A 17,020-nucleotide genomic window follows, 5' to 3' on the forward strand; every position below is an offset into this window, starting at 1 on the left:
ATTGTATCTTTTATCTGGGAGATATTTAGTGACTGTTGAATTTAATCATTTAAACAAAATCACTACATCCTTTGGTTGTACTGTGTTCCTGAATATAACCTTCTCTGGGCATTTGTAAACAGACATACCCAGAATCAGTTAATGATGCTTTTAAAAATTTTTTTTTTACTATCAGTAAATATTTGTCATTTACTTTGTCTTAATTGCTGGTTCATTTACTCTTAGAATTTCCTGGTGCTTTGCTCTCTTTTGGAATTGACTGCTTTTGGTCAAGAGCATCAATTTGCAAAAGCAGCTTCAATCCCTTCTTAGGCAGTTGTTAAAAAAAAATTCCATTTTTTTTTTCTCTTTGCAAGTGGCAGTTGAGTACAAGTCATTGCTTAGAAGTGCCTACCTAACCTTGGGGTGCTGAGAACATTATCTAATGATGGCCACTTATAAGCACAAGTAACCCTTTTTTTCATCTCATTCTATGGACAGTTACTTCCCCCCCCCCCCCCAAAAGTGTAGTCACCAAAATTACCTCACAATTCTATTTTGAAATTCAGCATCTTCCATCATTTCCTTCCTATGACTCAAATGAGATATAATGTAACACAGAGAATTAAAAGAGAATGAATTTGCAGGTCAAATAATAAAACACAGCAATGATAATTTCCTGGTTACAATTACACTTGAGTGATGACATTCTACAGCAGGAAATCCTCCTCTCAGCCCCACCCTATACCCAAAAGTTGAAATCATCTTCCCATATTCTTCTTCAGCTTAATTTGTTTCATTTTTTAAAATTGTCTTTTCTTCAGGGATTGGAAGATGAAAAAGAAGCCTCTGAAAATGAAACAGATATGGAAGATTCAAGAGAAATACAAAGTGACTCTTGGCATAAAAAGGAGGTGAATGAGGGACCATCATCCCCTCAGTCCCTTTGTCATCTTATGCCTCCCCCATTGGGTCATGAGCGGTCAGGCTGTGAGACCCCTGTCAGTGTGGACTCTATTCCACTTGAATGGGATCACACAGGTGATGTGGGGGGCTCTTCCTCTCATGAAGATGATGAAGAAGGACCGTACTACAGTGCTGTGTCAGGTAAAGGCCATAAATCTTGAGAAAAGCCTTCCCCTAAGGTTCCTGGTACCGATAGGTTTGCTTGGATTTTTTTTCTTTTTAAATAGCTAACTGGCATTGCCAACTCTTCAATTATCTGGGTGCTGATTTTCTAATCTATGGATTACCTAGCCTTTTTACCATTTCACTTCAGCCCATCTGCTCCTCTATATTGTGACCATTTCCTTGATTTTTTTGACCTACTACTTTAGAGAGTAGAAAAGGGAAAGAATTAAAAAGTAAAAATTCAAATCTACTCATTACAGAAAGCCACTTACTCAGTTGCTCTGGGTAGGAAAGAAATTGAAGTTCTTAGTTGAAATAAGGTGTTTTGATTTTCTATCAATTTCATCTGGCCCAACCCAATCCACCCACTACCATAGATAATAAAGAGTTGGCTGTAACACTTTTTTTTAAAAAAATATCCGTTTATTAAAAGTACAGAAATTGATGATGGCTTTCACCTCTCAGCTAACAACAGTTCTGCTATTTTAAATCGTCAGCCTGAGTATTTTATCCAGTGAGGAAAATGACATTGTTCTTTTTCAGATGTAGAAATCACTGAAAATCCTGAGGCATATCTTAAAATGACCACAAAAACTTTGAAAGCATCTTCTGGTAGGCCTCTGCCAATGCATGTGTCTCAACATGGCAACATTCCTGTGGCGCACGCTATGTTCCTAAACTTCTATCATATGTCATGTCTGACTTCTTGCCTTTTTGTTTACATCATGTCTTTGGGTCATGGTGTATTTATGCTGCGATACTACTCACATCTACTCACATGCACATTAGAAAATCCTATTGTAAAAAGCAGAGTTAAGTTCAGTGCCATGCATATTTCACTACATGGGCCTGTGCAGATCAGACTTTAACTTTAGGGACAGGTGGAAGTGGTTTCCTTCACTTTATCCTCATGATCTGAAGTCTTTAAGCATGGACCAAACTTTTTTTTTTTCCCCATGGTGGTTTGGTTTAAAACTATTTTCTTGCTTACGGTGATCTCCCGGGAAGAGCTGGAATTGGGTAGAAGGTGCTAAAATTTACTTAAACATAAGCAACATTACTTTTCTTTGGCAGTGAAAGGTGTGATTTTCCCCACTAGGTCTGCAGTATGTACCAGAGGCATGGGCAGACTCTTTGGTATCTCCAGCCAGAGTTTAACATTCATTACTTTGACCCCAAAAGACCACACATACATCATCACTTTAGTTCAACTGTCATTGCAGGCTAATATCATGACTGGAGACCCTAGCTTCTGAAACTACCAGCCTCAGCAGCAAACTTTGTGTTCCGTCCCATCCTGACAACATTCTGTGAAAACAATGTGCCACAGCTGCATGACTCATCTCATTCCCATGTGGGACACTACTGACCTTTTGCAAACATGCATGCTTTGCAAGGAAAGCTGCAGAACTCATTTTTATGCCATAACCTGATGCCATGTTACTCATAATGCTTTTTTTTTGGTACAATTATATAACGTCACATCTGCAGTGAATAGAAGGGAACATATATCATTCCTGTTTGTTTCAGGTAAATCCATTTCTGAGGCTCATGGATGGCATACTCCTGACAGCCCTACTCATCAAAAGCATCGCTACAAACAAACTGAAGTTGACAGGAATGTACTGCCAATCACTCCTGAAACGAGCACCCCATACAATCCAGAATATGTAAGTCTCCTGCTTGCTTCTATACCTCTACAGTATGAATAGTAATAAAAATGATGATGGTTGTTTCCAATAACCTTAGTAGTGATGGGTTGTACTCTGAATACTCACATGCAGCACCTGTGTCCAGAGTTGTTTTTCCATGGGTGGTTTATGCTGTGTGTCCCATTGCCCACATCATGCCTGGTCACCTTTACAGACAGAAGCAAAAATCTTCTCGGTCAGGAGTATGATTTCTGGCCAAAAAACAGTTATTCTAACCAGTCTATTTGTGACTCAAACCTGTGATGTTGGCCTCTTTAGCATCATCTTGACCAAAGAAAGATCTACTTGGCCCAGAAAACATTAATAACCAAATACAGCTAATGTAACTCCGTTGCCCAGGTCAATGAAAGGAGCTGAGACAGAGAAAATCCAAAACATCATATGATTCCCAAGAAACCTTAGAGAGTTTGGCACCATAGTAGATTTACTTTACTAATTACATTGTTCTTAGGCTAATTATAAATTGAATCTATGTGCTCTGAGCAAGCAATAGGGAGTAGGAGGAGATAGCTCAGGAGAGTTCTGAGTGATTGGTTAGGAATCCAGCCTAAGATCCAAAATGGTCACCTTGCAAAGACCCAAGACCAGACCTCAAATCATCGTGCCCATGACCACACTTATTAGCTTTGTGAACTTGAGCAAATAATCTAATTTCTCCAAGCCTCCATTTCCCCATCTGTAAATGGGAGTAGCAGTACTTTCGCTTACCTACTTCCCAAGGCTGTTGTGAAGAAATACACTTTCTATGCAGCTGAAAATGCTACAGAAATGAGAGTTGATGGCTTTTAAAAATAATTTAGACTTGACTGTCGCCTTTGTAAGAGTGTTTTCTTGTTGAGAAATTCAAAGTAATTGATACATTTGCCTCACTCGTTCCCAAACTTCCCTGTTTGTTGAATTAGTGAACAGTTTTAACGTACCTGGTCAAACCCACCTTGTTCATGTTGTACAGTTCAGGGCCATTTTCCTAATCTCCTGAAGTTTCTTTTATTACCCCATTGATTGGTCTAGATCAGGAGTTTGTAGCTGTTTTTGTATCATGGAACCCCTTGGCAATCTGGTGAAACCTATGAACTACTTATCAGAATAATGTTTTTAAATGCATAGAATAAGCCACATAGGATTGCAAAGGAAATCAATTATATCAAGATACAGTTAATATATTTTTTAAGTTAATAGACCTCAAGTTAAGAGCCCCCTCATATATAGTCACCAAGAAATGACTATGTAGAGAAACGTGTTGTTATCTAAACCTTGGGGTAGAGCCTTTCGCTTCAAAACAAATTGTCTCTGTGCACTGGATTCTACAGGCAGCTCAGCGTATGGCTCCATCAATCAGTTTTAGAGCTGAGTCCTTTACTTGCCATTCTAAGAGAGCTTTTATCTGTCACCTTGTCTAAAGAGTAGTCCAAGTGGATCAAATTTTTGTGACTTTCCTTTAGGCCTGCACAGAGGCAACATTGATACTAGCCTGATAAAGCCTGTTCTTCCTAAAAAGTGCATTATATTTAGGAATGGCCCAATCAGCTCTGTGATAGCAAAAAAAAAAAAAAAATCAGTATGTGCAATGAAAATAAGCATTTGGTAATGAATGATACTGGGAAACTGATTTGTACTCTGTATGTTTCTAATTCCCGGTGATAATAATGCCAACCACCTCTACAGAGTGACTGGGAGGGATAACTAAAAAAATTGTAAAACACTGTGAAAATGTAAAAGTGCTAACACAATAATAAGCTGGTAAGCACAATGATTGTTTTCAACCTTTTTTTTTTTGCATGGTACATTTCTGAAGAAAGTTAGGAAGCATGCAAATGAAATTGACCATCTTATTGCACCAGCATCCTCTCATCCGCTTCCTGCTTTACATACATATAAATGCCAAGGCTTTACTTCTACCATTAGCTCTGCTTGCACATATGTCAATGCAATGCCACATGTGTATAAATGCATCTGTATTATTAGAAAGCTGCTCTTGAGAGGAACAGGTTCAGTAATATCTAATCCATTGATGTGTTCTGAATTACTCTTCAAGAGACACTCAATTTGTGGGTAGTAACTTAACAATTAAATCATTCTAGGTTAAACAGCTGATACCTCCTGGCATGGATAGTGTGGACAACGGGAGAGAAGGACCTGCAATGCTAAATGCTAGTGAGCAGAAAGGTCTTACAGATACAGAACAACAAGCAGGTATAGTTGAACCCTATATGGTTCTTTTAAACTTTTGTCTTATTTCTTTTATTTTTGCTCCTTTTATTAATACATCAGTCATTTCTGAATATGCTCCTCTGTCCCAAGAAGTCTTTCCTTTAACAGAGATTTAAAAAAAAAAATCAACAAAACCAACAAGCAGAAGCAACACATCTATCAGTGTCTGCAATATCTCCCATCCATAATCCCCTTGTTTTTAGTGAAGGGTGGGAGGTGAATGTTCCTAACCCTTTTCTGGGGTCAAGTTTGGTCGTTATCATTACACAGTGCTCAATTTTGTTTTATTGTTCTTCCTGTTTACATTGTTGCAGCCATTATGTTATCCTGGTTCTACTTATTTCACTCTATCAATTTCTTTAAGTTTACTTTTTTCTCAGTTCCTCATATTCATCTCTTTTCATGGTGCAGTAATATAGTGTTACATTCTTGTACCACAGTTTGTTTACCATTCAATCAGCAGGCTTTACTTAAGCTCTTACTATGTGCCCAGCACTGAGCTAAGCTCTGGAGGAAAAACCAGTAAAAAACAGTTCTTGCTCCCAAGGAGCTTATGTTTAGCCATTATTCCCTAATCAAGGGGCTTTGTTTCCAGTTCTGTGTGTGTGTGTGTGTGTGTGTGTGTGTAGCTGGTAAGCGTCAAGTGTCTGAAGTCAGATTTGAACTCAGGTCTTCCTGATTCCAGGGCTGGTGCTCTATTCACTGTGCCACCTAGCTGCCCCTTCCAGTTTTTTTCAACGCAAAATGTGTTGTGATTAATATTTGGATATGTATGGGGCCTTTCTTTTTGCCATTGAGCTCTCTGGAGCATATGCCTAGCAGTAAACTGTATCAAAACATATGGACATTTTAGTCATTATTTTTAAATAATTCCAAATTGCTTTCCGGAATGGTTATAATAATTTGAAATTCCAGCAATGTATTAGTGTGTTTGTCTTTCCAGAACCCCTCCTCCATTGACTGTCTCCATCTTTTGTAGTCTTCGAATATGGGTCCCTTTACAAGTTACTGATTATAGTATTTAAGTAACTTCCAGTACTAAACAGAACATTAAGTGAAAGACTTTCTAACTATAATTCCCTGCTCTTCTTTCTTAGGTTTTTATTTCTGTCAATGACACTAGCATACTCAGAACATTGGAAACATCTTTTTTCCTTCTCTTTCTCTTATCTCCCATATCCAGTTGGCCACCAAAATTTAATCTGTGTGATATTTCTCTGTGAAGAAGTACTTAAGATCCAAAGATAGACTTCAAGGGGTCTGTAAACTTGGATAGGGGAAAAAATTACATTTTTATTTTAATATAATTGGTTTCTTTGTAATCCTATGCATTTTATTTATGGATTTAAAAATATTTCTGAGAGGGGTTCATAGACTTCACTAATTTATCAAAAAGATGATACAGAAAAGATTGAGAAGGCCCTGCTCTAGCATCTGTTTCTAAGAGAACCATCTATTATTTTCCTTTTTTTTGCCCAGGGCATTTGCTACTATAAGAAAAGCCCATATATTATCTTGCTTTGACTATTTCAGTAAACTCCTAACTAGTCTCCTTACCTCTAATCTTTGTGTCTTCAGTTCATTCTTCATGTAAATTAAGGCTGAAAGGAACCCTGAGTTCAAAACCCAGCTCTGCTGTGTGACCTTGGACAAGTTATGTCCTTTCTCCCCCTGCTTAATTTACAATCAAGTGACTTCACTGCTTAAAAGCCTTTATTTAGTGAAGGTTTATGGACTCAAGTCCAAATTCCTTGTCTTGGTATTAAACAGTGTGTGTGTGTGTGTGTGTGTGTGTGTGTGTGTGTGTTTTGGTTAGAATTTATGTTTACAGTCTTACAGTATTCTTCATGTAGTCTAGTCAAACTATAGCACTTTATCCCTGCTTTCCTGCCTATGAGCCTTTACTCTTGTCAATTCTCTTAAATTCAAAATGCTGTCCTTCTCCCCAGTTTCCAATAGAACAAATACTATATATCCTTCATGGAATAACTCAAATGCTATCTTCCCAGACAAAAATAAATTTTCTTCTCTTGGACATCTCACAGCATTCTGTCCCTCCTTGTTGCATTTATTTTCTGTTCCATTTTTTAGTTATTTTTTGTAGAGGTCATATCTTATGCAACGGCAAAAAAAATCTTTTCCAAAACCACCATGAACTGAAGTGCCGACCTTGATTGGGGCAAAACCCTACTTCATGATAAGTTTGGTTGTTTCCAGTTCTAATTTCATGGGGGACAATAGTGTCACCCCTTTGGAAGGAAAGGGCAAATGAAATCCCTCCATCAGATAAGCAGAAGGGAAGTCGCCCAGATTTCTACCCCTCCCCTTTAAGATGTAGCTCCACATGGATTATATCACCCAGGCCCTGATGGGTGGGGCACAGAAACAGGCGCAGGGTCATAACCAAAAGAGTAACATCATCTTGGTTGGATGTATATTTTGTTTGCATTCCTCTTGATGAATTTTGCTGACTTATCTGTCACTTCAGGTGTATTTGACAGTTGGGAGCTCATTCAAGCCCAGGATCTTCGCAATAAACTTAGAACAAAACAAAACTTGAAGCAGTGGCAGCAGCTGGACTCAGATATCAATGATGTCACCCTTTGGCTGAAAGGAACAGAAGCTGAGCTGGAAGAGCTGGAGATGGAGAAGCCTGCAGCTGACATCCAGGATATGGAGCTCAGAGTCAAGAAACTAAAAGTACGGCAGCCGGGCTGGAGGGTCGAGTAGTCAGAATGTGTGGGTGAACCCAATGCTAGGCTTCTGTTGTATGAACACATACAGCATATGACTTCTTTGACTGCTCTTCTCCAGCACGTTATAATAATAATAATAGCTCGTGTTTCCATCCACAACAGCTTTGTGAGATAGATAGCACAAAGTTTATTCTCATTTTACAGGTGAGCAAGTATCTTGAGTGGAATTTAAACCTAGGCTAATGAAATCCCTCCATCAGATAAGCATAAGAGAAGTGGCCCAAATTTCCACCCCTCCCCCTTTAAGACTGTAGCTGCACATGGATTATATCATGGCACTCATTTTGCTACACTATGCTGTATTAATAATTTCATTAATACTTTATATGTGCTTGATACCACTTGTGGGCATTTTCAACTTAAGAGTTTAACGCTTAGAGTTTAAAAGATAAGTTTTATTTTTTTAGAAGTTATCATGAGGCTGACTCTCTAATGTCCTATTGTCCAATCTTAAATTGAGATTCTCATTTGAAAGGTGAAGTTCCTAATGCCCACGAAGGAAGTGACTTGTCCGAGGTCACACAGGTAGTAAGCAGCAGAGCTGGATTCAAATCCAGGATCCCTTCAAGCCCTGAATGATGTGATCTAATTTTCCCCTAACTTAGATCAATGTGAGCTTATGGGTGAGGAGTGAAATTCCCTATTTACATGAGGTGATGGTATTTCATAGGTCTAAGTAAAAAAAAAAAAGTCTTTTAATATAAGGTTAAATATGGAGTTCCCTATTTATATTAGGTGAGGTGCTGATATCTCATAGGTGTAATAAAAAAATATCTTACATATGGTTAAGCAGTGGAGTTCCCTACTTACATGAGATGAGTTGATGATATTTCATAAGTTTAGTAAAAACACAATATATCCTATTTCATAGGTCTAATAATGTCATATATAGTTAAATAGTGGAGTTCCCTGTGTACATGAAGTGAGGGGATGATATGTCTTTGGTTATGTAGTGGAGCTCCCCATTTATGAGGTGAGGTGATAATATTTCATAGGCTTAGTAAAAATGACATACACACACAGAGAGACATTTTATATCTGGTCAGAAAAGTTTCTTAAGGGCATCTAAGGAGGAAGCAAAACTGGAGGTCAGCTTGATCTATTATTACTAACTCCCCTTAAGGCCTGGGAGAGGCTGATTTGCATATAAGCTCTCACTGGCTGGAAATCCCTGCCCATTTTAGTGACCTCTCCAGACTTGCTCCTCACCTGACTGTTTCCAGCCAGTCCTGAGGGGACGTGGAGGTGCCCATATCAGTCTGTGTGGGGGTGGGGGTGGGGGACTTGGTAGTTCTCTTTCCTGATAACTTTCAAAGAGAGCTCTCGCACCATTCTTCCCCTGGAGGGCCTTAAACTGTTTTTTTTCCTTCACTCCTTCTCACCTTTCCACTGTTAGGATATACTAAAAGCCTTTGATAACTACAAGGCATTAGTGATCTCCATCAACTTGAGCAGCAAGAAATTCCAGCAGCCAGATAACACTGAATCTAAGGAACTCCAGAACAGACTCCGGCAGCTGAATTTGCTCTGGGAAAAGGCAAATCATTTGTTGGACAGCTGGAGAGAGAGCTTGCAGCATTCCCTCATGCAATGCCAGGTACACTGACCAGCTGAGAGGTCCCCAGTACATCTTGTGCTGTGGTTATGTTTTCTCACACAAGTGCATGGCTTACAAGGAAGCTGTTAATGACCAGGTTTTTGCAGCATTTCAGCAGCTGAGATGCTCAAGGTAATCAGTGGGCTTTGGTGCTTTTGGAACCATGATGTGCTACAGGAATCCCCGAGGAAGGCATGGCCAGATTCTAAAGGAACTGGTGCTGACCTCCATCCCTCCTTCACCCAGCCCAAGTGAGGGTTAAGTGCCCTTATGCTCTCCAGTAGGTTAATCCCACCTGATATGGAGTTTGTCCTTGGTGTACAAAGAACTCCACTGAAAAATCCTGAATTTAAAGGCTGGAGACCTGCAGTCAAATCTCAGCCTTACTGCTTATTAGCTTCACAGCCAAAGTCACTTGAAGCCTTTGAGCTTCTTTTCTCAGTTGTCATATGAGTAGGTTAGACTAAATAACCTCTTAGGCTTCGTAACCATTGCCAGTCAATCTGCTTCCACAGCCACATTGAATGGAATTTTTTTTTTTAACCCACAAGGCCAATATTTTTACTAGGTGGGTGCTTCATTACTTAATTCTATTGGAGAATTCAAGTCACTGTTGTGTGGGGTATAGAGACCCTTATCAGTGAATGAGAGACTCAGAGATATCAGCAAAAAGAAAAATTCATTTATTAGCTTTCTTGAGAAAGGGCTCCCTCAGAACACCAAAAAATTGGCGCTGACCTAAGAGAGTGGAGGTGTGTTCAGATCAACAGGTTATATAGGTCCTAGCGTAATCCCCTTTCCCAGCCCCCTCCTCAGGGCTCATTAATGCAAGCTCTGAGGCTACAATCTTCGCAGCAATCTACCCCAGCAACAAAGAACAAAGACACTTTTACCACTTTCCTGGAGATAGGGAAAAGCAGGAGGTTTTCGTTTTCTTTTTCTTTTTAGAGTAAATCGTTTTAGAAAGCGAGGAGGAGGTCTGATAAAGTACTAGATGTGTTGAAAAGCATGTTTCTTTACAAGGTCAACCGGCTGCAAGTGTTTCAACAGAACAAGAAGCGATTAACTCCCTGAGGAGGCTTCATTTCTGAGAGATTCTCAGAGATCATCTCTCATACTGTCACACTGTAGTTGGAAATATTCTGCTTTCTAAGTTGAGAGGACTATTATTCTTAGGGCTAAGCCTCTTCACCTCCACCCCGTTTGCTTTTCTTGCTTTCTGCACTGGGCCATTTGGTTTAAATGCATCTTTTTTTTTTAATTGTAAAAGACAATGAAAAAAATTGGTAAAGTATCTCACACTCTTCTTGTGGAAAAGATGAAGAGATGTCGCCCAAGACAGTAACACGATCAAGTGGATTTGGAACTGCTAGAATCATCTAACTGAGTTGTTAAAGGTTCAATGTCAACTTTGCAGATCTTCGGTAGAGAACCTCAGATCTGTGCTTGGCCTTATCCTGCTTAAATTTTTTTTTTTATTAATGACTGGAATAAAGGTATAGATGGCACTACTAATCAAATTTGTAGGTAAGGGGTCACTGGGAGGAATAGCTAATACTCTGAAGGACAGAGGCCAAGATCCCCAAAGAAGTCCTTAGGCCAGAGTGTTAGCCAGATCTAAGACAATGAAATTCAGTATGGCTGGAGATGGTTTCAAGCGTTTGAAAGACTTATCCTGAGGAAGATGCATTAGACTTGTTCTTTTCGACCCCAGAGGTAGAAGTTGCAAAGAAACAAATTTATTCTTGATGCTATAAAGCAAAGCTTCCTAAAAGCAAACAATGAAATGGTCTGCCTATGCAGGTGCACGGTCTTCATGGAAAGTCTTCAAGACAAAAAGCTGGAATGACCATTTGTAGGGATCAGTTTTTGGTGTGATATGGACTGGCTGCTGAGAGTCCTGCTTTAAAATTCTGTGAGAATGACTGATAAAAATATATGTATATAAATATAACTTCCCATAAGATTTTAATTTATATATAGCAGCAATATTGCCTTACGTTCACATACCACAATTTGTTTAGCCCTTCATTCCCCCTATGGATAGTATGGACCTGCTTTGTTTTCAGTTGCAGTGGAAAGAGATGATTTGCCTGTTTGTTTGTTTTTACCCCCAGGACTTTCATCAGTTGAGTCAGTCCCTCCTATTGTGGCTAGCAAGTGCAGAAAATCGGAGATGTAAGGCCCAAGTCGTGGATCCAAATGCAGATCCCCACACCATCCTGGAATGCCAGAAAGAGTTGATGGTACATTTCTTTCTTTCTTTTATTAGAAACTTAACAGTGAAATATCAACTCAACTGAATTTGCATAGTAACTATTTACATTTTTTTCAGTATTTAATTTTAAAATATAAACTATACTAAGGCTTTTATTTTTTCCCCTGCCCCTCTAAATCCCAATCAGGATTCTTTGTCCATTCGGTCTCCTTTACTTTTCCACATATGTCTAACCCTATTTTTCAGGTTCTGCTCCCCCCCCCCCCCCTTCCCATTATTTCTTAAAGGTCTTTTCAGATTTCTTTGTGTTGCTATTGGTCCTCATTGCTTCATAGTATTCTGTGACATGAAGGTATTACCATTGAACCATTCCCCTCTCATGGGGTATTTAGAATCTGGTGGAAAAGTTGTTGTTTGTCCTTCATTTTCCAAGACCCTAAAAAGATGCTTTTTCTACCAGGGTCTGGCTGTTAGCCTGGTTCTGGGCAGTCTGCCAAAAAACATGACAATAAAATAAGTTGCTCATATTTGCTTACTGTTGTCTCAAATAAAATTTCTAGGCTGCTTTCCAGGCTCTCTAGCAAGCTTCGGGTTGCCCTGAGAGCATCACTTTATGACACAGTACTCTATTTTCTCGACTGTACTACCTTGTCCTTTATTCCTAAAAGAGAAGGATAGCATATAATAAGACTACCTAGGCTAGATGAATGTCCCTGCTTCCCACCACCCTGGTGCTTAGGAAAGGAGGAAAAATATATGTATATATCATAGGTTTTCCTGCCCAGCACTCGAAGATTTGGCATCACTTACTTTAATCCTCTGGTCAGTGTTGCAATTCATCCAATTTTCAGGAAATATAAGGCACCACAATATTAGCCAGACAATTTTAATAAAAAATAGCATTTTGTTTTGTGTTATCTTTCAGATATTTTTTGATTTGGGGGCAAATTTGAGATTGGTCTCATTGTAGCTCAGTAGCTTGAGAGCAGGATTGGATGGATCAGTGCCTGTAGATACTGTACAATTTTCCCCTCAGGCTCTCCAGAGAAACAGCCTTCAGTTTTAATTTGCATCATCACCTCTGTCTAAAAGCTATTTACCAAAACTGTCTTGGCCTCTGAATGATTCACTAACAAAAGGCTAAGATGAAGTCTTTCATTTATACTTTTCAGTTGCAATCATGAAGGCCCACAGTGACATTTTTTAAACTTTGATTTTTTTTTTGAGATGGCTTAATATTTACGAATCTTCTCCATGAAACCAAGCAATTCTTCTTGCAGTCAGACCAAATTTATGGACTGTCCTCTATCTTTCTTTTTTTTTTTAATTTTTTTTAATTAATTTATTTTGATTTATCAATAATCACTTCCATATGCTTTTGAGTTTAAAATTTTTCTCCCCCTTCCTCCCCACTACCCTCCCCAAAACGGTGCACAATCTGATATAGGCTAGACATTTACATTCATATTAAATATATTTTCACATTAGTGATGTTGTAAGTAGAAATTAAAACCAATGGGAGGAATCATCAGAAAGAGGAAACAAAACTCAACAGAAGAGAAAAAAAATAACAATTTGGCTTCCATAGTTCTTTCTTTGGGTGTGGGATAGCATTTTCCATCACAAGGCCTCTGGAGATGTCTTAGATCCTTGTATTTCCAGGAAGGGTTAAGTTTATCAATATTAGTCATCACACAACGTGGCTGTTATTGTGTACAACGTTCTCTTGGTTCTGCTCACTTCCCTCAGCATCAGACCATACAAGTCTTTCCAGGTTTTTCTGAAGTCAGCCTGTTCATCATTTCTTATAGCACAATAGTATTCCATCACATTCATATACCACAACTTGCTCAGCCATTCCCCAATTGATGGGCATCCTCTCAATTTCCAATTCTTTGCCACCACAAAAAGAGCTGCTATGAATATTTTTGTACATGTAGGTCCTTTTCCCATTTGTGTGATCTCTTTGGGGTATAGCCCTAGAAGTGCTATTGCTGGGTCAAAGGGTATGCACATTTTTATAGCCCTTTGGGCATAGTTCCAAATTGCTCTCCAATATGGTTGGATCATTTCACAACTCCACCAACAATGCATTAGTGTTCCAATTTTCCCACATCTTCTCCAACATTTATCATTTTCCTGTTTTGTCATGTTGGCTATTCTGATAGGTGTGATATGGTAACTCAGAGTTGTTTTGATTTGCATTTCTCTAATCAATAGTGATTTAGAGCAGTTTTTCATATAACTATAGATGGCTTTAATTTCTTCATCTGAGAACTTTGTTCATATCCTTTGACCACTTATCAATTGGGGAATGACTTGTATTCTTATAAATTTGACTTAATTCTCTATATATTTTAGAAATGAGGCCATTATCATCCTCTTTCTTAAATGTGTTACATTCATACATGCAAGGTCATCCATGCACAATGTCCTGTTTCAGAATCTCCATTTAAAATCTTTGAGCTCCTTCGAGTAGAGCCTACCAAAAATAAAGTGGCTCCTGCCTTTGAGGAAATGAGATTCTAAAGCAGCTAGAAAGACAGAAAAGTTACCTGCCAACAAATCTGCTTGAGAGAAAGTAGTTTTACCTTTAGGAAACTCAGAAGATCAATATTTATATTATGCACAAGAATATACATGTGTATATACCCACAAACCAAAGTTAGTATACTAATTCAGTTCAAACATTTATGAAGCTCCTGCTAATATGCAAGACACTAGAATATCAATTCAAATTTGAAATGAATTGGAGTATCTTTTTTTGAATAGTACTATTTTAGAAAATAATATGGTTCTAACATTTTTATATGCAGAAATGGCAGCCTCTCTCTCTGTCCCTTCCTCCCCGTGACTCTCAATCAGATAAGCCATTCTCCCTTACATCTTTCAGTTTTTGTTTATTTTTTAGCAACTGGAAAAGGAGCTGTTGGAACACCAGCTTCAAGTAAGCTCTCTCCAGGAGATCTCAAAGTACCTACTTGCTAAGGGAGATAGAGAAGATTATATTGAAGCTGATGAAAAGGTTCATGTCATTGGGAAGAAACTCAACCAGCTACTGGACCAAGTTTCCCAAGATTTAGAATCTTTGCAGGGAAGCCAGGTAAGCCAACTTATTCTATAAAGATTCAATATAATATCTCAAGATTCAGGGGAAAAAAAAGTCTTGGCTTATTATGTGCAAAATGAGCCCTGGGTATACAACCCAATATTATCAGTCTGTGGGAGGAAAATGGGAAGGGCAACCAGAGTTAACAGCAGTCTTCCTGAGACAGGGAATTGAGCTGATTGTAGGGAGACAGAGTAAAAGAAATGAACTTCTTCTAGTCCCCAGGTCACTTGTAGTGCAGTTGTTTCTGCCCTTCTCAATGCCACATTGGCATAACCATAGTAATAGCTCACAATTATACAGCACTTGAGGGTTTATCAATACTTTCTTCACAACAGCCCTGGGAGGGAAAGAGGGAGGTAATATAAGGAAGGGTTAGTCTCCTTTTATCAAGGACTAAACTGAAACTCCGAAAGTAAAATGACTAGACTATGGTCCTACAACTAGTAGTAAGTTCCAGAGCCAGAATTTCATCTTAAGCCTCCTTCCCACTTTACCATCTCGAGCACCTGTCACTGTGTTATGGTAGCTCCCTCTTATGGTATGGCAAGGGAATGGAAATCTCTTGATGGTCAGAGAACAAGCTAAACAGCCTGGTCATGCAGGCTGCTTGGCAAAGGGATTGGAATGAAAGGTATAGGATACAAAAGTGAGGCTACTGCTCCCAGGGGGAAGAAAGGGGGAGCTCTTTCTTTTGGGAGCTTTCAGATTCACTTTCAGGATAGCTTCTGTGTCTGTACCTGTAACAATGGATGCACTGTGGCTACTACTCTATCATATCAGTCAAATATAAGAGCTAACATTTATATAGCACTTTAAGGTGTGCAAAGTACTTTACCTGTTATCTTATGGCCCTCACAACAACCCTATGAAATAAGTACCATTGTTATACTTATTTTAACAAATAGGGAAACTGAGACAGGATTTGGTCTTCCTTGTTTCCAAACTTAGCTCTCAACTTACTGTGCCACCTAGCCATCTCATGCATACCTGTCTTGGCACTAATAGTGCTTTTATAAAAGGGGAAAGGGGGGTTCAGGGAGAGTGGCAGCAGGGGCTTAGGAATAAACTACTCAAGCGAAAAATGATACTCTAAGAAATATTCTAAAGTATTTACTCCAAAGGACACTAGAAATTGCCCAGAATAAATATAAATATGTTGTTTCATGTGTGTGTGTGTGTGTGTGTGTGTATTTATAAATATATATATATGTAGATTTAAAAGAGTTTGGGGTGGGGGCAGCTAGGTGGCACAATGGATAGAGCTCCAGCCTTGGAGTCAGAAGGATCTGAGTTCAAATGTGACTTTAGACACTTGACACTTACTAGCTGTGTGACCCTGAGCAAGTTACTTAACCTTGATAGCCTCACTTAAAAAAAAAAGTTTGGGGCTGAATTTCTATTCCTAAAGATCCAGACCTGGACTGAGACAATTTTTTTAGGGATGTATTTTATATGTATGTTATGTATGTGTATTTTATATATGTATATATATTTTCCCTAAAAAAATAAAATTGCCTCAGCCCAGGTCTGGATCTCAAGGAATAGAAATTTGGCCCCAAACTCTTTTAATTCTAACCATGAGACTTCATAGTATAGAAACCATCCATTGTGCACACATAGAAAATGGATATAAACATAATAGGCTTTACTCCCCCAGCCCTCATACATCTCAGCTGATTCTGGCTTCTGAGAAATAAAGTAGCACAAGTGGTAGATTTAGGAGAATCAGCCCTGCCCCAGACTACAGCTTCTTTCCTCAAGTACTTAGGGCTTTCACTGTTTTCTACTCAAGAAGGCAAAGGAGCTGTATCCTTTTTACCAGATAATGATATGCATAGTAGACGACTTCCTTTTGGAGTCAAGGGTTATGCTTATGAAGCATCACTCTGGATTAATAACGACGAATGGTGGTTTATATTTACATTTATGTATAGCACTTTCATCTTTGCAAAGTGGGAGGTCATCATGCTACCAAGCATAACTTATAGGTAAGGTATCATATGAGGACTTCATGATTCATAATTAGAAGACGCGATGAACCAGTCATGTAGCCAGAGTGAGAGATGACAGGCCAAGCATTGCGCTCAGCTCCAGGAAATACTAAAATGAAAACTTTTTAGAACATTAGGTACCTCCTCTATGAAAGTTTTAGGAAAAGAAACTGAGAAAATTGGCACATAAGGAGAAAGTAGAGGTGGGTTGGTGTCCTCACCAATGGAGAAGGGTGTGCACCACTGAAGATGATTCAGTCCACATTCTTTATGACCAGGGAGGAGGAAGATTGCAAGCTTTTGTTTCTTGAGA

General features: G+C 38.8%; 1 protein-coding gene across 6 annotated transcripts in view; it reads left to right on the plus strand.

Annotated features, from left to right (window-relative positions):
- Positions 1-17,020, plus strand: part of SYNE2 (spectrin repeat containing nuclear envelope protein 2) — a 415,658-nt gene that overhangs the window by 395,732 nt on the left and 2,906 nt on the right. For 4 of the 6 annotated variants that reach the window (XM_027842872.1, XM_027842875.1, XM_027842873.1 and 1 more), the window contains 8 exons: positions 804-1,086; positions 1,654-1,722; positions 2,641-2,780; positions 4,904-5,015; positions 7,522-7,733; positions 9,186-9,386; positions 11,504-11,632; positions 14,516-14,707. In XM_027842872.1, the coding sequence (XP_027698673.1) occupies positions 804-1,086; positions 1,654-1,722; positions 2,641-2,780; positions 4,904-5,015; positions 7,522-7,733; positions 9,186-9,386; positions 11,504-11,632; positions 14,516-14,707 (1,338 nt within the window). The remainder of the gene's footprint in view (positions 1-803; positions 1,087-1,653; positions 1,723-2,640; positions 2,781-4,903; positions 5,016-7,521; positions 7,734-9,185; positions 9,387-11,503; positions 11,633-14,515; positions 14,708-17,020) is intronic. The other 2 variants (XM_027842877.1, XM_027842874.1) reach the window with 2 other exon arrangements.

The sequence above is a fragment of the Vombatus ursinus genome, unplaced genomic scaffold, assembly GCF_900497805.2.
Source record: "Vombatus ursinus unplaced genomic scaffold, bare-nosed wombat genome assembly UNPS02014893.1, whole genome shotgun sequence".
In the NCBI taxonomy this organism is placed as follows: domain Eukaryota; kingdom Metazoa; phylum Chordata; class Mammalia; order Diprotodontia; family Vombatidae; genus Vombatus; species Vombatus ursinus.